The sequence below is a fragment of the Gasterosteus aculeatus genome, chromosome 16 (assembly GCF_964276395.1).
Source record: "Gasterosteus aculeatus chromosome 16, fGasAcu3.hap1.1, whole genome shotgun sequence".
NCBI classification, from domain to species: Eukaryota; Metazoa; Chordata; class Actinopteri; order Perciformes; family Gasterosteidae; genus Gasterosteus; species Gasterosteus aculeatus.
Genome location: NC_135704.1, coordinates 8670038 through 8690898, shown reverse-complemented (window position 1 = coordinate 8690898; position 20861 = coordinate 8670038). Strand labels below are relative to the sequence as shown.

Below are 20861 nucleotides of genomic sequence, written 5' to 3'. Positions count from 1 at the left end.
GAAGTCTTTTCTCGGAATCCCAGATCTTATTGATTTAAATCGCGCCTGAAGATGCAAGACTTTTGTCATCATCATTGCTCACTAAAATTGCAGCGATACAGGTGAAGGCGCGTCAGGCCTCAGGATGAAAGCTGAGGCGAGTGATGGTCGTCACGATAATAACGGCATTATTATTCACGGTGTGCTTCGAGCTCATTAACATCCTTAATTCCCTGTGTGCTTTAATAAATTCATTGACGATTAACATATTGTTTTCAAACAATATTTCTCAAATTCACATTCAAACTATAGGTGACCGGTTTGACGGAGGAAACAATGTCATTTTATTCAGCCTTTGTCTGATCAAAAATAAAAAATAAAACTTCTCCATTCCCATCGTCACTTTTAATCATCAATTGTACATGATTTCAACTCAAGCCACTTGACAGTTATTTCAAACAGCTGTTTGAAATAACTGTCGACGTCGAGTGTCGAGTGTCCACAAACTGATCGATGGACCGTGTTTCGCTGTCCCGCCCTCACACACGCGCGCGCGTACATGACAGTGTCCCCCTGCACCGGCGCTCCCGCGCGCTCTCCATGCGGCTCACTTGGCGAAGGCGCAGAAGAGCGCCGCAATCATCACTCCTGTCTCCTGGAGCGCTCCGGTCTTTGATTATTAACCAGTGTAAGTGTAAGATATCTCTACGGGAAAAGTAAACGAATGAAAAGAAAACATATTGAAGTTTTTTATTGTTTTAGTTTACAGTTTGTAAAACGAAGACTCAATCTCAAGTGTGAAAGACCGTAGATGCGGTCCAGTTAGACCACTTGAAAGAAATTACACGGCGCTTTGCAAACGACCCCAATCGGACTTTTTACAACCTTGGAGACACAACTGAGTCAAAAAATGGATTCTTACGTGCGAAATGAGACATTTACGTCTCCCAGGTGTCTCGGAGCGCGGAGCGATGCGCTGCAGAACGCAGCCGATGACGGCAGCCTGGGAACATCAAACAGCACGTGCGGGAACGCGTCCACGGACCTCATGCCAAAGCTTGTGAGGGACAAAGGTGAGTGGACACACTACCTAAAGGTTCAGTCAAAATAAAAATAAAAGACGTCGTGTATTTAATTATTTTCCAGCACATGGAGACAACATTCCATGACGCCTCCTATTAAAGTACACATTGGAATGAAGATTAATTGAGAAGAAAGGTCAGATGAGCTCTCAATTGGACTGATTTACTGATATTTCCTGCACTCAAAAAAATACGAGTTTGTGTGGCTCATAATTATTGAGGTATGCTGTTGATTTTAATACTCTCAGAGGAACATGCTTAATTTAAAGCCATATTGGTGAAACTTACTTACCTTGAGCTGGTCAACAAGAAGTGCGTCATCAATCTTGAAGTTTCCTCTCAGTTCGATCTCCACCTCCCATCTAATTAAACAGCACCTGCTTTTTTCTCATGCTGTTAACAGTTGTTTCACAATGCTTCCATGCATCAATGATGTGTGTGCGTCATTATGATGCCGTAAGCTCAAGGTCGCAAGTAAGAGATACACGTTTCTTAATTGGATGATTTCTTGATGAGTTCGGTTATTTCTCCACCATGTTGGGTGATCTCCTCCGATCCCTCTTTCCATCACTCTGACCCTCTGTGTTTGTGGAGCAGATGAGTTTCACTGTCACATTCTCACTAGCTCAGGGATACTGCAGCACTTGCCTTGGACCACTATTTAGAAAATACCTTTATAAGGGAAAGGTATTTATGAAAGGTCTTTTGGTACCAATGTAAAAATGCAGCATAAATGTGGGAGGCTTTAAGTGGTCCTTCGCATATGCTTCGAGATCCCTGGTCTGCAGGGACACTATGGAAGTCTTGATCAAACAAACTCCCTCAAAATAAAACAAAACAGGCCTACAAAGTTTCCAACTAGCCTGTTTTTATAATCTGACGCCATCGTTTAACTGTGCTTTCAAAAAATTGTTTTGAATCACTGATGAAAAATAGGTCATGGTGCAAGATCCATCACAATGTTTATTGATTTCTCTTTCAAACAGTTCAATGTTTAAACATGTCATTGCTTTGTGAGACTTTCACCATGGTTACTGGCATTCATCCTTGACACAAACTGAGTCTTCGCTCATCGCCGGGAGGAAACGTGCCGTTCAATCTCTCCACCTGCATTCACACTTGATGCAGGTCAGCAGTTAGTTTTGATCCCTGCACGTTTCCTGGCACATCACCAGCTAGACCTGTTTTAAAGCAAGCCTGTCCCAATATTCAGATACATGACTTTGTATATTTTTGGAATGAGTTAGAAGTTATTAAGCTTACTGGCTGGTTGCAGCGCAAGTCATCATGCAACATCAGGAGGTCTTTGCTTTGGAGGTGATGATGACAGCAATCACTGGAATAAACAACCATTACCAATCCATCAAAAAAGATGAACCCTCCACTGCATTTAATTTCCCTCATCGCTCCCTCCACTTCTCTCCCGTGTCATTTTTCCGCATCTCCATCGCTCAAACCCTCTCATCTCACTGCCTCGAGAGCTGATGTGTTTAATACATTCCTGCACGACGTGCTGAGCAACCAACATGTTGTTTTCTTGTGCGACTGCAGTGGCCGGGGGCCCTGCGGCTCGTGTGTAGTAGCCCGCCAGCCGACAGTAAGTGGTTTCGTTTGGTGCCTCCATCAACCGTTCTGGGGTGAAGTTGGCTTATAGTGGAAAGGCTTAGTTGACATTCACTATGCTGGATTCGCTACAAGCTGTGACATTTACCAATATCTTCTCACGAGGGTCTGAGCCGGCTTTTCCCTCATTGTTACGGCGGCACGAAGGCCAACTGGAAGCGATGCACGCTACATGTGAATTAGAAACAGAATATATGACGAAACGAATAAGAGAAACCGATGAAACCCTAAATATGCATAAAGGGAACCCATCCCCGTTATTTATTAATTTGCTATTTCACTACAAATCTACCTATCGACTGCAACTGCGGCCACATTTCCACTTGACTTATTTTAACGTAAATGTCAGCAGTGAATCTGTTCAGCAGCCTCTCAGATGCAACATTAGAGTCTAGACGTTGGAACGGCGTTGGTGCTCACAGTGCTGCTCGTCTGTAACCAGAGAGCAGACGGTGTGCCAGAGCCGATAGTCGGACACGATTGATGTGCATTGCACGGACACACTGAACGAGTGAAAACGTCTCCACACTGCAGGCCTCCCTTCTGTCATTGTGAAAATGCAACATGGGCATCGTTGGTTTCTTTAATGTCGGTTTCTCTTGTTACATTTTTGTTGTGCAGTAGCTGCAGTGTTGAGTTTTCAATAAGAGTCTGTGCATCTCTAGATGCTCTCCAGAAATATCAGGGGGGTTCCTGCCAGTTGTCACACAGGTGGTGAAACACTAAAAACTGGTGGAATATTCATAACACACCCACCTCAGGAGCATCACATGCACCACAGCTGTGCAGATCAGCGTTAATAAGAGAGTCAGAGCTACTGAGGAGAATATCCAGCTCCTTAGCTGCTGCACTATGTTACCCAGCTCCTAATTTGTCTGGCAATCAATCCCAGTCTCCCCGTTGTATGTTCACTTGGTGATTTGCTAACGCAGTGTGGAGGTTCACGACTGGGTTGTTTGTTTGATGTTTGTTTGGAGGGTTTTTGTATAACATCCCTTTCTTCGTGTAAAGCAGAGTGCCCTATTGTTGGCAGGCTAAGCGCCTGTGGTGGGGTCCCTACACCTTTTGCATGCATGTTAAAGGGTTGGTGAGTTTCACCTGAGGTGAATAAATAGCGGCACACATGCATGGGGCCTTCTCACTTTAGTCCGTCTCCGTTACAGGGGTCTCGCCTACGAAGGCCCATTATTCTGAAAGGTTAAGTCTGGAAAAAATCGGAACCTTTCAGTCCACTACCCTGAAAACAAAACTACCACTCGGATGAATGCTCGTTTACAACAAATAGAAGGAGAAGGCTAAATTTTATGATGCAGAATGAGCGCAAACATTTGTCAAATCGCTTCATCTCATTAGACGCAAGACTGTGAGTTTCTGACCAAACTGAGCCTGAATCCATCGATAAGCCTGCAAGTTAAACAAATACATTTCACAGCGGGTGGTCGGAGGACGGAACGTTAAATCAATTACATGGCATCACGCCTGCTTTCATATACTGTACAGTATCAACCACACATCTTCAGATGTGTGTGTGTGTGTGGGGGGGGGGGGTCCAGACTCAAGTTTTCAATGCTCCACTTTAACCTCCTTCCAGCAACCTTGCTTGGAAATTCAGATTCTCACGGCTCCACCTGAATGTGTTAATCACACACATTACAGCCAAGCTGTGCATGATACATACATTTGCATATGGATCATTCCAGATCAATGAGTCAACGGAAATATGTGTATTACGTTTTATGTTTTGTGATAGAAAAAAAAAGAATCACCATGCTGCACAAGCTGAAAAGCTGAAAAGCTGGTCCTTTCTTCAAGGCATTTGACAAAACATTCAATCATATATGAGTCACTAGCTGTGTGCCTGGCTGGGCTATGCTTTGTGTTCCTTTGAAATCCCTCTTTCTATTGAGAGCGGGATGAGAGGGGATGGACCACAAAATAAAGGAAAGAAAGCCAAACCGAGATGGAAAGAGGGTAAAGATCCAGAGGGATGCCTGAAAGATGAAACTGTGCTTTGAAAACATAATCAGAGAAATGGGAGTCTCGTAAGCGGAAAGAAAAGACGGCGATACCAATACACCTGTTTGGTGTTTTGCAGGGAACAGAGTCTATGTCCAAGTGTTGTTTTTGACAGGATTACGACTTAAGTGGGTTTGCTTGCACTTGACCCTACAACTGTGTCAATCATATTACAGTGTGATGGATTTCTTATCCTGCAGATGTGGTGCACGTGGGTGCTTCTAATCCCGAGGATACAGAAGGTGACCATTTAAAAACGTGTCGGGTCCGAGCAGGGGGTGAAGATAACTGAGAAAACCGACAACATGGACTTAATTGTAAATCGGGTGGAGCTGCCAGTGGCCGAGGGAGCAGACAGTGTTTGCGCTGCAGGACTCACTGTATTTTGAGGTAGAAAATATTAATGTTGGTAACTGAATTTCACACACAGAATAGGGCACGGCTGAGGTGGGCGGCTCAGTATGAAAAACTACACAGTCATATAAAATAATGATCTGAATGAATGATCATTGAGTTTTGACATTTTGACACTTGTTGCCCTGCCATTATTATTTATGCAACAACCACTTTAAAAAAAACAAAATATCTAACAGACAACCAGTTAGACAAAAAGGAGCAGCAGGTTAATTTTGTAAATGTGTTTATGATCTGGTCTTATTTTGTAATGTCATCATGCGGCATTGCCAGTCTCATTTTCACCAGATTGTGCAAGTTTAATACAAAGTAAGCCCAGTTAGACCATTTGCTCCTCTTATAACATTTTGTCCGTTTCTCCCTGTTACATGCATACGCTCTTTACAAAATACATTTCTGTGGTGGCAGGAAACAACTTTATAACTACAAAAATATGCTTTACGATAACGGCGTATGACACCAGTTGGATTCAACATAATTACTTTTAAAAACTATTTTACTGTATTCAGCATTGCGTTTTAAACAAGAATCATGTCACAAGGAAAATACCAGATTTTTTTTAGGTTGTCTGAGGCATAGAAGCTGGTGTTTTAGGGAAATAAAATGAATAAATCTTTGTTATATAGCGCTGCTGCTGCTGCAAAAACGAAGTCTCACAATTTTCTGGATCGATAAAGACTTGATCGTATCGATTGGCATGTCACAAAGGACTGGCAGTTCACATGGGGAACCATGTTCACACTTTGACATCCCCCCCCGTTCTTTCTCTGTACCAGATGACGACCACACACTGAGGATCCTGCTCTACTCACTCATCTTCTTTCTGAGTGTGTTCGGCAACCTGCTGATCATCGTGGTGCTGACGGTCAACAAGCGCATGCGCACCGTGACCAACACCTTCCTGCTGTCGCTCGCCGTCAGTGACCTTATGATGGCGGTCTTCTGCATGCCCTTCACCCTCATCCCGAACATCCTCAAGGACTTCATCTTCGGAGCCGCCATGTGCAAGATAGTGTCCTACCTCATGGGTGAGAGAAGGCGGAGTAATGAGGCAAATATAAGGACGTCCTATCTGTATATTTGCCAACCGTGTCTACATTCAGTATCCTAATATACCCGTCTCCTAAACACGACCCTGTTCACTTGTTCACTTTTGCTAATATGCTTTCAGACGCCCAGCGTTTGCACTCCATAGTGAGCTGTACATGCAGATTTTGGATGACCGTTGTTGAAAAAAATGATAATCCACTATTACTTCTTGAATGAAACATTTGCATTGATCTTCATGCCACACAACCACACAAGATGGCATCAACTGATAAACAACAAGTTAAAATTGATAATAAAAACATTGTTAGTTGCAGCCCTGTCATTGATATTAAGGATGCACAAGAGGCATTGTGTAAATCATTACCTTTTCTCAGCAATTTGTTCAACTCGTTTATTTGTCATCATTATTGGGAACAAAGGAACTGTAGTATTGTTATGTGCAAATATTTTTTAACAGCTGGTAAAGACAAAACCTCCCGGTACACTAAGATATCATGTATCTTTCACAGCTTTGGTGGCTCAAAGTGGTTCTATTATGTTTCTTTTTTTTTACTTTCATCAATTTTCATACAGGAATCCCAGTAGACCACAGCAAACCTGACCTGACCTGAATCGCTGCCTACATCTTTAATTTTGTTGTGGGATCTACATGCAAAGAAAATTACATTTTAGGTTTAGGGTTAGATTATCGGGATAATCCCATATTACCTTGAGAAGCGGTTGACTAGCATCCAATTGAAAATGAGAAATGGTGGCTTTTGCTAGAATTAGTTCTGGTTTCTCAGCTGCTTTCCTAGTTTCCAGTTTTCATGCTATGCTAAGCTAACCTAAGCTAACCTGCTGTGGCCTCAAATTGACCATTCAAACAGGAGAACAGTATTGATCTTCTTATCTTACTTTCTGAAAATAAACCTATTTCCCAAAACTTGCAAAAGTGCTTGTAAAAATACTAGTATATGTATTCAAATTCTTTCTCAAGTATAAATCTACAAGAAGCATCATTACTATACACAAGTATCAAAGCACAACATTTCATTTCATTCTATATAATATCTATATCTATACATTGTTTTGATCCTTTTGACAACTGTTTAATATTACTTATTAGCTGGACTTTGGGTTCTAGTTGACAACAGATGAGGCTTAAAGGTAACAAAGTACAGCACTTAAAGTACCATTACTGTTTTTTAGTTAAACTTGGTTCAGTATAGTAGTTTTGAATACTTTACAGTTCTGCTCATCATGAGCTATTATTTATTCTAAATTGAACAAAAATATTAGAGTGAATGGAGTTTGTTTCCCTTCACTTTTGACTACAGTTGCTGCATCTAAGTGCACACATCCATGTACCCGTGAACGGAAACACACGGAACGCACACACCGACTACACAACATCAAAAACTCAAGACCTCCATTACAAAATGAAAAAATTACTTTATAATATATTATAATAAGTTTATTCTCCCAAGTGTGGGCTTGGACCAAGTATAAGCGAGTGCCACCTCACACCATTCAGACAGGAACTCTACTGAGACTAGTGATGTCATCCATCTAACGATTTACAAGTCATGCATCTTTTTATGCACCTAAGAAAAATTTAATTGAAGCATAAACACAAACATGTAGAGGTAAGTAAATAACAAATTGAAGTCAAGGCGAGAAAGAGAGTGGCAACACGCACACATACACACGCAGCGAGTATTGTGTACTTTCCCGCTGAGGACATGAATAAGAGAGGTAAAGAGTAATTTCCCGTCTTGCCCTGCAAGGAGGGAGATGAAAGATTCAATCAGTGGTCCTGGCTAACATGATTTCTTCTTCCAAGACTAATAACCAGCCCGACCGGCCATCTCGAGCTATTCTCATCTGCAAGCACATCTCCTCGGAGCGCCACGTTTTGTTCTCCGTTATGATGCCGATATCAACAAACATGTTTTTGTTACTTTTTTTATTACAGGCCCCACACTCCATTCTGAGCACGGAGCGATGATAATAACTTTACATTTATCAAAAGTAAAGAACTGTTCTAGTTAGAAAAAGAAAAGATAGCATTTGTAAACTTTCATTTTGAAATAACCTGTCAGCGTTTCATTTTTCTGCAGGAATATCCGTGAGCATATCCACATTTAGCCTGGTTGCCATAGCGATCGAGCGCTACAGCGCCATCTGTAACCCCCTGAAGTCGCGGGTGTGGCAGACCCGTTCCCATGCTTACCGGGTGATTGCTGCTACATGGATGCTAGCCTTCGTCATCATGATCCCCTACCCAATCATCAGCCACTTGGAGTCTTTTCAAGGTCCTGAAAACACAACAGCTCACAAGTGTCGCCACATGTGGCCCGTTGCAACAGCAGAGCAGACCTGGTGAGTGTGTAGGTACAGCGGATGGTGGGTCCGCTGAGCCGTCCCAGTTCTTTATGGTAGTTTAATGACGTTCAGAATGTCTGTGTAAACATGCAACCAAGCAAAGAATCATAATATCTCTTTTCAAAGGTTACATACACTCAATTTTTATCAACATTCTTTATATATTTTTCAAAAGTGTGTATAACCCCGTATTACGGTCTACATCGGAGGATATTTTCACCTGTGATGTGTGTGTGTGTGTGTATACTGTCAAACATCACATTTACTTCCATGTTAGGAAGCCTGACTTTAGCAGCTCTTACTTTCTGTGTCTGTGTATTATCTACATATGTCTGACTGTGGACTTGCTTGTGGTTGTGTAAATCCGGGCACGAGCACCAAGTTTGTGTCTCTTGTGTATTACCGTTTGATTTGAATTCACCAGGAAAATCATTATTTTTTTCTGAAACCAATTAAGATATACAAAAGGTCAATTTTCAACATTTACAGCTGTGATTGAGTCATAGCCACATTTCTCAAAGACTTACCATCTGGGCGAAACACTCCTCTGATAAAAAAACCTGTTAAATGTACATTTGGTACATTTTAAACCTTTATTAGAATGCAATAGTAGAGTCTTTTTTTCTTTCAATAGATATTTCGATCGAGGTCACTGTAAATTACATTACATTACATTGTACAATGAAAAAATATTATTTGGGATTGACAATAAAAAATACAAATACATATTTGCTGTTTTTGGACACATCAGACACACTTAGCTGGGACTAATGTGGTATCTAGTTTGCATTTTCCTTTTGAATTAAGAAAGTTGGTTAACAAATCTTCTTTTTCATGCAACGGAAGGCGTCAAGACCCTTGTAAACGTCTTTTGGGCTTGAGGGACAACAATCAATTTTGCTTCATGCCGTTCTGACAAAATAAAAACAATGCTTGGTTGTGTGACTCAAGGTGATGTATTAATAAGTGAGATGTAGAAATTGGATGAATTACTTAATTCATGGACGTTGGGATCTTTACCTTCTCGTCTGTCTCTTTTAGGTACATTCTGCTGCTGCTGGTGCTGTTTGCAATCCCCGGCTTGGTGATGATTGTGGCCTATGGATTGATCTCCAGGGAACTTTTCAGAGGCATCCAGTTTGAGATGGGCCACAAAAAAGACTCTACCGGTGAGGACATACACTGCATGTGGAAAACATACAGAAAATAGTAGGGTTAATGTCCCTGCGGGTATTTGGCTCACAGACTGCAGGGATTTATTTATTTAAGTGCAGCAAGGAGTAAAAAAACTACTAATGCTATGAGACGTCTGGCCTGACAAACGTGCAGGAGCGAGGGGGGAAACTAATTAAAAGTTACATACGTTTATTTACATGTCTGGATACACAATTTTAAAGAGGTTTATTCTCGCTTGAACAGAGATTACCAAACCAAAATTTTCCACACGGACCTGAGCAAGAACAACTTTTCAAGTTGTAGGAAAATAAGACTTTAAGGCTTTATTAATATGTGAGAGAGGCTGATACTGTACGCATGAATACCTAATAGATTGCCTAATAGAACCCTAGATGTTCATTAAAATTAATAACTTTCTCCAGAGGGATGTTCCCATGCAACAACAAATGTGAGGCAAATTAGTCACACTCTCTTCACGTCACTCTTCCTCGACAACAGCAGGACACATGCTGCGTTTTCAGTGGGCCGCGAGTCTGGGCATGTGCAATTGATTCACAGTCTGAACGGAGGGGTTTGTCTGCGTTATAGGTAACTACTTACTTAAAAACTTAATTGCATATTTGTTTAAAAATGAACAAGTACATGTGTATGTATATGAGAGTTTTGGAAGGAGCACGGGTACTTAATGAATTGCATGAGATCCCATTGCGTCACTTTGTGTCGCCAACCAGACGCTAATGTTTGCATTTACATTTATTTTTATTTATGTGAATGATGATGAGGAATTTCATTTCAATAGCAACGACGTCATTAGCGCGTTCTAGCGCATTCTAATGTGTGCAGGTTAGGTGGAGCGTATTCTTTTGTGGGCATGTGAGAGTGTGTCTAGGACGATAGCAGCAGTGAGGTAATTTGCTCCATTTGATGATGGAATTGGCTCGCAGCGACGGGCCTGAACATCAACATATGTTTGTGCTCAGAATAGGTTGCCCCCCACCCAAACCCCCCCCCACTACAGAACTTTAAAAAAAAATAAAAAATCTGTTTATTTAAAGAAATCCAGGATTGGTTTACTACCGTACCATCTCCTGTTGCTTTACTCAAAGCTCTTCAATCAATAAATAGCTATAGCGCCTGAAATAGTTGATATTTACTTTTCTTTCTATCAAAGTGAGCTGCTGGTCTGTAAAGAGCTACGATTGAAGTGTGTTATCACTGTTCTGTGCTGCTTTGGCTTATTTGTACATTTTCTGAAATTAACTTTCTGTAGGAAAGCTCCTGTTCAATGTATTTTTTAATCCGGTAGCCGAATGAAGTCATTTTAGAGTTTGGAAAAATATGATAATTAGTTTGACAGTGTTACTGTTACTTTACTCCCACAGATGTGAAGAATGGACTCACCTCCACCGTGTCCGGCGGCGGCGACGACGGAGACGGTTGCTACGTCAACGTCGTCCCGCGGCCACATTCGATGGAGATGTCCACCACGGCTGCGTCCAGTAGGGCCATCAAGGTGGAGAGGCCGCGCAGCAACACGTCCGAGGCCAAGCTGGAGGCCAAGAAGCGGGTCATCCGCATGCTGGTGGTCATCGTTGTCCTGTTCTTTCTCTGCTGGATGCCGCTGTACGTTGCCAACACCTGGCGGGCTTTCGACAACGTCTCCGCCAAACGGGCCCTCTCAGGGACGCCCATCGCTTTCATCCACCTGTTGTGCTACACCTCTGCCTGCGTCAACCCCATAATCTACTGCTTCATGAACACGCGCTTCCGCAAAGCTCTGCTGGCCACGTTCGCGTGCTGCGCTGCCCCTTGCCGCCGCCGCCGTCGCAGTGGGCTGCGGGAAAACGAGGAGGACGCCATGGCAACCGGAGCGTCCATGTCAAAGTTCAGTTACACTACGGTCAGCACCATGGGAAACTGCTGAGGCGAAAGGATGAAGGCACATTCCAGATGAGACAGTTACTACGGCAACACAGCATCCCACATCGTTTGTCTTTAGGACAATTTGGCACTCGTAGGTGCGATCATTTGAATAGGGAGAAAAGGCCAAATGTTGTGATAGGGTAGAAGCTTCACCCGTGACTGTGAGTAAAGTTCTACGTGTTTTATTGAAACCCAATCTTACCGTCTAAGTACCTCCATAGCTATTATTGAAGAAAGCACAGAAAACCAGATTGTACATTTATCTTTTGTCACAGTGGGCTGACGCAAGGTGGCCGTTGAGGTGTCTGCCATGGGGCATGTATGTGTGTGTGTGTCTGTTCGGATGTGGACTGTGAGCTATTTGAAGGAGGCAGTTTAATAACTTAGTAGTCATTATATAGCTTTTTAAATAGGACTGTTATGTAACTTTGAAATTGTTTCTGATAATGATAGTAATGTATTTGCCTTGTGGACTAAGTGCCTGGTTCTAAAATCGATGTCATATTTGTCTACAGTTGATTTGTGACACTCATCAGGGGCACCATTATCACAGGAAAATGTTAAAATCAAGTTCCTGTTTTTAGTTTAAAGACAAAAAACATCTTCTCGACAAACTGAAAATCCTCATAAAATAAGAAGGCATTTGAAGGAAGCACGAGACGAGTGCTGGTAATGTGCTTTCATTCTGCAGAGCCACCGATGTGTTTTTGAGTTTTTAAGAGACAGATTGTTCTGTGTGTGCGGCAATATTTGTACTGTCTCCTTGGAGGGGAACACAGTAGCATATATGAGCAGGAGGACTTGGCATTTGAATTATTTCTTTCTCGTTATTTAACAGACCATTTAACAATTATATTAATTATAAAGTGCAGCAGGAGGTTCAGTATATTACTATAGCTCAAGCAAGTAAGATTACAGTTGACACATATATGGTATATTTGTTAACCATATGTTAGCCATATGACGTTTACTTCCGCCTTATACAGGAGACAAGTTCACTTATTCCAGTGATTGTTCAGTGATTTGCATTCCCAGTTAAATTCACCTTCTGGGCTGCCAAAATGACCGGCAGGTGTCAGAGGTCGGTGTTGATCAGTCCCTGACTCAGCCTCCCCTAATCACTTTGCACTGATTGTATTACAACCTCAGCCCTGCCAGGCTGAGCAGATGAGCATATTTCACTGAGTGCACCAAAGCAGCAGGCGGTCAGCAGGGTGAGACGTCCTGATGTGCAGCCCGATCCACGGCGCCTCGTCCCCCGTCCACAAACCCACATGTGCAGAGTTCCCACCTTCAACACGGCATACGTTCATTTACACACTTTCACCAATTACAGACATAACCCATAAAGTAATCCAACTGTACATTTTATGTACATTTTTTGTGAATATATGGAGAAACTTCTAGCTGCTTAAGACACAGCTGGTTGAGGCCAAAACATAGTTAAAAGGACAGTAAACATTAGTCTTGAATTTGTTTGGTAGCTACAAAATTAACTCTGAATGTAAACATGTTTGCTTTATGAATAAATAGACATCTGTTTGCTAACATTTTACCAATAATAACAGAAAACCTAATAGGTTTATAAATCATCTTCAGACGCTTGGAGGTTAGTGTTGAATTACAGCATCTGAGCTCAAACGCTGGACAAATAAAACTATCAGCAGAAAGAAAGAGATGCTGCCAACAAAATGTGTGTGTTTTTTATAGTTGGGTGATAAATGAGACCCTCTAAGTTCATGAAAGAGAATAAGCTATTTCAATTCATACTCTGGTATGTAAATACACCACACATTGTCTGGGTGATGAACGTAATAACTGATCACTGGCAGGGATCCTCCATCAATCATGCTCAGTTAAGACAATGAGGTGGCCTTTACAGACTGACAAGTCCTCACTAGTCATTCCTGTGATCATTACGAGACACAGCGCTGTTACCGGCTGTGTTCATTCCTTTTTCCCTCCGCCACCATGGTCCCAACCCTGATTAGCTTCCATTTGCGTTGTTGATAATGACCTCTCACACCTTTGCATTACGTGCGCTCTTATCTGATATGTCGGTTGTGCTCTTTAGGGCTTTATTGTGCTCTCAGCTGGATCTGTCGTCCCTGCTGGGATTGCAGAGTCCTTTCATAACCAGTTATGAGAAGGCAGACATGAAAGAGTCGACAGGGTCACTGGCTGCTGAATGATAAGGACACTGTTCACGTGTGCAGCACGGGGCGTCTTTGGGGCTCAGGTGTTGGCAGGTCTGTAATTGTTTCATGTCAGGAAAGCTGATGTTTGACTGGGCTACAAAGCCGGGTGGAGTCATGACAAATTGGCTCAGCAGTGGCAAAATGAAACGAAAAAGAGGCTTGTTTCTTGGATTTGGAAACAACGCTGCTTCCCAGAATGCACTGGCAATGTACCTCAACTTTAACAGTTACTATTACAGTGATTCATATATGTTTCAGGTTGCAATGCCAGAGAAAGTAGTAATATTAATTATAATCTTACACTGTCCCCTTTACTGTAAATGGTTGGATTAACCTGTCGGGAGGTATTTCCAACCAATTTTGTTAATTTTGTCAATATATTTCAGTCAAATATATTGACTGACAAGCTCACATGTATAAATCTGTTCTATGCTGCAACAATGCAATGGTTATGGGTTGTTTAGGTTTTATTTCAAGTGTTGCAAGCTTCTTAATTTGGGAAAAATTACTTTTTAATTTAGTTTAGGGGGAACGTGGTTAAGTTGAACACAATGTGCGCTGGTGGACACGTTGTTTTGGTGGACCTGCTCGAAATGATCAGTGCTTTTCTTCATCCTCTCAAAGCCTCTGTGCAAAAACATTCCCTGTCGGGCCACTATTGACCCCCAAGTGTTATGTAATATGTCACAAGGGTCCAATTATTGTCAGAATCAATCCATGAAGCCATTTTATATTATTGTTGAAAAACTCATGTGAGGGATGATGTGAGCACATTATATTCTGAAATAAAACCACAAGTGAGGTAACTGTCTACAAGATGGCCACAATGTCACATAATAATAGTAGTTTACGGTCCTACCTCTGCTGATGTTGTACCTTTCGGGTACAAATGCACTCACAAAATCTAAATTAGTCAAGTTTCAAAAGCCACTCCACACTAATGTGGCCCTCGAGGTCTGAGAGCCGTTAACAGATTTGACCGGTAATCCAACCGGTCTTCTAATCACTTTTACATATTTACTTATAAAATAAGGAGCTCATTTTCTGGCAAAACAAAGGCTTTATTGTCCCCTTGAGAGCACCGGAAAAACTCTACAATGTAGCCTATTATAGAAGAATGACAAATCCTCGTTGTGGAGTCTGTGACCGATCTGCTGCGCATATACAGCGGATCGGCTATGTTATGGTTAAAAGTAGTCTTCGGTGTTGTGTCATAGTGAAGATGTATCGGTCATTATAGCCAACAGATCAACATGATCCAAGCAGAGTTTGTGTAGAAATAATAATGTGTAACGTAATAAAGAGGATTGAAAATGTGTCGTCTGGGTATTGTTTCATTAGTGTTGATGTTAACCGTCTCTGAGGTGGATTTTGGATTACTGCTGCAATATTCCTGTGAATGTCAGTGACGATACTGTAAGCAGAGACACGAGCCTCCTTCAGCAACATGCAAATATAAACCGTATCCGCTCCATATCCACGCTCACACCTGCTCCTCTGTATCATTATGAATGTACATATCGTACTCTGAATTGTGGTGAGATCAAGTGTTAAATATCAATATGAAGTATTTGCTCGTGTGTGTTGATGTTTTGTCGAGGACGAAGCTGATCTCGTGTTTCCGGGAACTGTAGTTTTTGCTCCGTGTTTCCAAGCGGCTCGTTCTGGCCGGGGGCTCGCGTACGGGATGAGCGGGGTTGAAGGGTCGCTGGGGCACATTTAGATCTACTCCAGTGGTCACAGTTGCCAGGCCACCGTTGCCTTAAGTGTGTTATGTGGTGTACAATGTGTGTATGTCTGTTTGTGCATGTGTGTGAATGGGAACGCGTCCCTCGTGCATTCACTGTGTGTATATACGTGATTCCATTTTGATTGAGGCAAAATGAGAGCTGGAGATGAAAGCATTCGGCCGCCATGTTTCCCCATCCATGGTAAATACACAGGCAGAGCTTTGGGTGACTGTATTGACCTTTGAGAAGAAAAAAAAACTCGAAAAAAAGAGTCGATGTGCTTTTCTTGGCTGCTATAATCTTAACAAGTATGTTCTTGCTGCTACGATGTTATAATGCCTTAGTGTAGTTTTAATTCCTGTTGTATGTTCACAGGGGATCTTGAACAGGTCTACCTCCCTCATGACAGGGTAGATTCATTGCTATTATGATTGTCAGTACAGAGACTATCATTCATTGTTGCTGACTTGGCAGAGGAGGGAGGCGCTATCTGACAGCATGAGGATCATCTGGATAACATTTGTGTATGTTGAATATGGAAAGTGTGTGTGTGTGAGTGTGTCAGAGAAGAATCCATATTTATAAAGTAGAGGCGGATCATGTACCGTTCGATGGGTGTGATCTTTGAGATTTCAGCCCGGCTGCTGAATGACAAAACAGCCTGCTGTACTTTGCTTTTTCTGTAATGTTACGAAAACCTAATAAAGTCCAATTGTACCTCTCCTTGTTTATTCTTCATCACCCCCCCCCCCCTTCCCTCCTTTGCTTTGGGTTCTTTTCATGAATTAGAATCTTCTTCACTCGCCCCGTCTCTCTGTTTCAGCTCCTGTGAGCACTTAAAGGATTTAAGGCCATGCCTGAAACTCGAGGAGGTAAAGTGCACAGGCAACGCCACTAACTCATTCGCTTGCTTACTTAGTAGTTTCGCTCGGAGTGGTCTTAATGGAATTAAAAGAAATCATGTTGGCTCAGAGTTACTCTTCACATAGCTCCTGTATTGCCTCTCGAAAACGCCAACAACACACACTGTTTATTCTAAACAAATCTGTATCCTTCCCCACCCCAAAATAACCGCTGTGCCTTAATAGACAGTGAAGAAAACTGCTACAGGAGCATTTCATCACATGCAGTAATGAAAGACTTCATGCACGAGAGCTCAGCAGAGATGTGCTCGTTCAGCTCGACCTCCAAAACACGATGTAATGGATGACAGCATTAGCATTAAAGGTTACTCACTGAGAACAAAAATATATAAATATATAAAATAGCTCTATTGATGAAACACTGACTGCTAATTCATGAATGGACGAGCACAGAAATCAATCGAGTTTAAGGATTTTATTGCCTGTCAATAATGACAGAAATCCTTTCAGTTCCAAAGGAATAGAATCACACTCGTCTTGCGTGCTGCTGTCATCCAGACACAGGTTTCTTAACACAAACATAAAAACCCTTGTTTTTGTTGCAGGCATCCTACATTGCAGCCAATTTCTTAAAATAAAAGATATATTTTAAATAAAAACCTCATCAATATTGCCTCGGATCATTAGTTACCGATGCGATAATTGACCTAAAGAGAGGAAATTTCCGTGAGCAATTATCAACGATGGAGATTACTTCCTGCTTCACATCCTCCAGTCATCACCTCCGTGCAGGAGAGCGCTCTCCTTTTTTAGGGGGTTGGAGGTGTGTTTCTGTCAATGCACAACGCCACACAAAACGTTTATCTATACAAGTTGCAAAGTGCAAGGAAGACAGAAAGAAATGTGTGCAAATGATGATCACAAATACTTTTGATCAGGTGGTACAAATATACGTCACATTACATACACATACAGTACAGTACATATATATATATATATATATATATATATATATGCTACCAGTCCAACATTTGAACACACTTTCTCATTGAATTCAATGATGACATTTTCACTTCTTGGTTTGCATTTTATTCCTATTATCATTTGGCAAAACACCCAAACCAACATTCTTGAGTTCAGTCTCTTCAATGTAGAAGTCCATTGTTTCTGGGAAAGCAGAGGATGAGCAATAGTGTAACTCTGACTGACACAAATCCTCACACCCTCTGACCTTCCTTGTACTACGGACATATTGTCAAGTGTGAATTGAATGGGGATTGCACTTTTGCCACCCTAGAAAGAAGTGAACCTGCAGTGACATAATGAACTAAAGACGTGTAAAGATTTTGACTGTAGCGACTCAAGAAGTGGTTCCCTTTACTGACTGTTCTGAGGTTTGAATTTGCTGTCCTGCGAAATGCAAACACCCTTTTAAAGAGAATTAAACGCAATGAGAAGAATAAATGAGAGAATAAATAATAGAAATAGAAACACAAAAGCATTTGTTTTTGAATTGCACATTTCATCAGTCAATTCCAGTAACTTAGCAACTAACTGTAATACATAGTGAGAAAGGAGATTGGCTGCTGGTGTCACTGGGAGAAAAGGATCTTACCAGTCATACAGTATAGAACATGATTATGCAGCTTAAACAAATAACGAGGTAAATTAAAATGCTAAAATTAGCATTTCATTTCAACTGGATTCTGGAGCACTTCTGCTCGTGACAACAGTGTCGGTGGAGTTGGTCTGTTGTGGAGAGTTTCTTTATATTTCAACCAGGACGGTACCAGCTTGTGTCCCAATTTTAGGTTAAGAAACAGTATGACTAAGAGACAATTTACATTGTGAAAAGGACCTAATTAGAAGAGACTTTGGGGCTAATATTGGACCAACCAAAAAGGGACTTCACGGCTCTAAAAAGGAAAAAAGGGGCCATTGTTTAGTGTTACTTTTGTCTCCTCTTTCCTTTGTCACATTAAAAGACACGATGGAAAAGCTTCAGAGAGCTTCAGAGAGCTTCAGAGAGCCGTGTAAATAGAGGCAAGAGTGAGTTTTAATGCAACGTACAGCAATCCCATGGATCTGATGGAGCTCATTGTGGATATTACTTCCCCATGGCTGAAAGCTAAGAGCACACGCAGCGCTCTTGTTCTCCAAACTACTACTTTGAAATCCATTACGGAGCCATTGCATTTCCTGCCTAGAATGTAGACATACTCCAAAGACATTTGCAAAATGAGTCCGTTGGAGGAATTTGACAACTTCTTTTCCAAAATTAAAGCTGGAAAAAAAAATCAAAGGGACTCTGTCATGAGGTGTGATTGGAATCAGAACTCAAGCTCACTCTTAAAGCCAGTGGTTCCCAAACCAAGCCCCCCTCCCCCCCCTTTGAAGATATAGAAACATAAAACTACATTAATTCGTAAACAAAAAATAACTTAATGTCTTCAAGTAAAAACAACGTTTATTAAAACTGAAGATGTTCGTTCATATGGACTTCTGTTTGGGCTTCATAATGTCTGCCGCCATTAAGACACACAGAACACACTGGGGTCTCTCTCCTTCGCCGACCATAGTGCTCATGTGCTTTGTTGCATACAATCGTGCTTTTCCCCTTTTTTGTGCCGTTGTTGTGGTGGCTGCGTCCGCTTTTACAGATTTTACAGCTTTTACAGCTTGCCATCTGATTTGCGCTTTTATACCTTTTATACCAAAAATTAGTCCTTCTTGGAACATCACTTCCCCTCTCTTCCTCTCTCTGTCTCTGTCTCTCTCTCTCTCTCTCCCTCCCTCTCTCTGTCTCTCTCTCTCTCTCTCTCTCTCTCCCTCTCTCTGTCTCTCTCTCTCTCTCTCTCTCTCTCTCTCCCTCTCTCTGTCTCTGTCTCTCTCGCTTGAATGGTTTACTGCATGTAAGTACATTTAGCGGCTTCAGTACCATTTACACTTGGTGTCATTGTTGATTTCCTTTCAGCAGTGCCACATACCCAACTATTTATGAAAAGGCTTCTTTTGGGTTTCGAATATGCTTTCAATGCATTGAAGTAGATAAAACCCTCACCCGGATATCAGACAACATTTAGACTTTATGCTCTGTAGAAAGCTGCCAGGGCCGTGGAGAATCCTGTCCCTTTTTTCAAAACATCAGATAAAACGGATCATGTTTTGGGGATACTGTGGATGGCAAATATTTCATTTTATGTGGAAGAGCGCTTATCAACTTTGCTTAGTCTTCACAGCTCAAACAATATTGGCCTGAGAGGATAAATTTGTTATTTCATTTCCTCTTTCAGTGTTAGATCACTTAGGGCAGGTTCCAGCTCCTTATTTAATAAGCCGAACTTTAAGGTTGAAAGATGATAAATTAAACTTTGACTCTTCATCTAGATAATTTGATAGCAAATACCAGACAGTTAAATTGACATGTGATTAATTATTGTCCAGAGAGGCGCACACACCAACATGGTGAAATCTTTGTAGAATTGTAGAAGGAAATTCTTTGTAATTACTGCTGTCACCTGTACTGGATTTCATCATAATGACTGAAGTCTGAAGTACGGAATGAAACCAAGAGAAGGAAATGAGAGAGTGCATTGTGGCGGCTGGATGTGTTGAGGATCTTCTCTGTGTGCTGCTAAACGGCTAAACGACAGAGCAGCATTCTAACATGTTAATTAAAGAGTGAGACCATTTCTACCAAAGGGAAATTAGAAGTTAATTCCGTACTGAGGAAAAAATGCTCCACTATAATCAAGCAAGTGCTCAGGAATGCATTCATCCAAACAGAGAACATCTGGAAAGACTCTCATATTTTTCAATACAGTACCTGGTGAAAATGCTCCAAACTTAGTTTCACAATAAAGACATTGCAGCTTTAAATGTGATTTCATCACAGGGTCTAAAATATTGTATCATTGCATAAACGAGTGACTCATTATGCCTCATGATGCATAAAAGCCTGATAAATTAACTCAGTCATGGTATCTTGTTTTATTAAAAATGAATATGTACCTCATGCATAAATGATCTCATCAACCTTCAATTAACCTCATCTCCTCCGCCTCTTTCCTCTTGGCCCCCGAGAGGTGTGGACGGGGCTGTTTTGATAGTAAGGATGATTACTCAGGTAATCAAATATAGCTGCGCTAATTGCTGACTTCTCCCCAGTGCCTCTGCCTGGAAGCAGAGTCCCTTCCAGACTAAAAGACTAAACGCAGCACGGATGAGTCCCCCAGTAAGCATTAAGGAAGGGTCTGTTGTGTCAAACATTCTGGTTCCAGGCTTCATAAGTGACACAGTCCGACACTTGGTTGCTGGACAGCTGGGGTTTAAATGCTGGAGAGGTCTGATGATAGAATGAAACACAGGCAGGGAACAAAACAGGTGGCAAACTAAACAAAGACAGGATGTAAAAAGTTGGTGAATGAGAAAATAAAACAG

General features: G+C 41.6%; 1 protein-coding gene across 2 annotated transcripts; it reads left to right on the top strand.

Moving 5' to 3' along the window:
• The first annotated feature begins 595 nt into the window (after positions 1-595).
• Positions 596-16280, top strand: cckbrb (cholecystokinin B receptor b). 2 transcript variants are annotated; one of them, XM_040202102.2, is made up of 6 exons: positions 596-667; positions 749-1052; positions 5891-6142; positions 8267-8528; positions 9573-9700; positions 11090-16280. In XM_040202102.2, exons 2-6 carry the CDS (start codon positions 890-892, stop codon positions 11629-11631), a joined length of 1347 nt encoding a protein of 448 aa, XP_040058036.2. In that variant the 5' UTR covers positions 596-667; positions 749-889; the 3' UTR covers positions 11632-16280. The 2 variants fall into 2 exon arrangements, with proteins under 2 accessions (XP_040058036.2, XP_077947558.1); XM_078091432.1 differs by lacking the exons at positions 596-667; positions 749-1052 and adding an exon at positions 5019-5090.
• The last annotated feature ends 4581 nt before the right edge of the window (positions 16281-20861 follow it).

What these genes read in the sequence shown, in the direction of transcription:
- cckbrb (XM_040202102.2), top strand. Translation starts at nt 890, where the DNA reads ATGGATTCTTACGTGCGAAATGAGACATTTACGTCTCCCAGGTGTCTC. An exon ending in GATAGTGTCCTACCTCATGG is followed by an intron (nt 6,143 to 8,266) that starts GTGAGAGAAGGC and finishes ATTTTTCTGCAG; the next exon opens with GAATATCCGTGAGCATATCC. An exon ending in GCAACAGCAGAGCAGACCTG is followed by an intron (nt 8,529 to 9,572) that starts GTGAGTGTGTAG and finishes TGTCTCTTTTAG; the next exon opens with GTACATTCTGCTGCTGCTGG.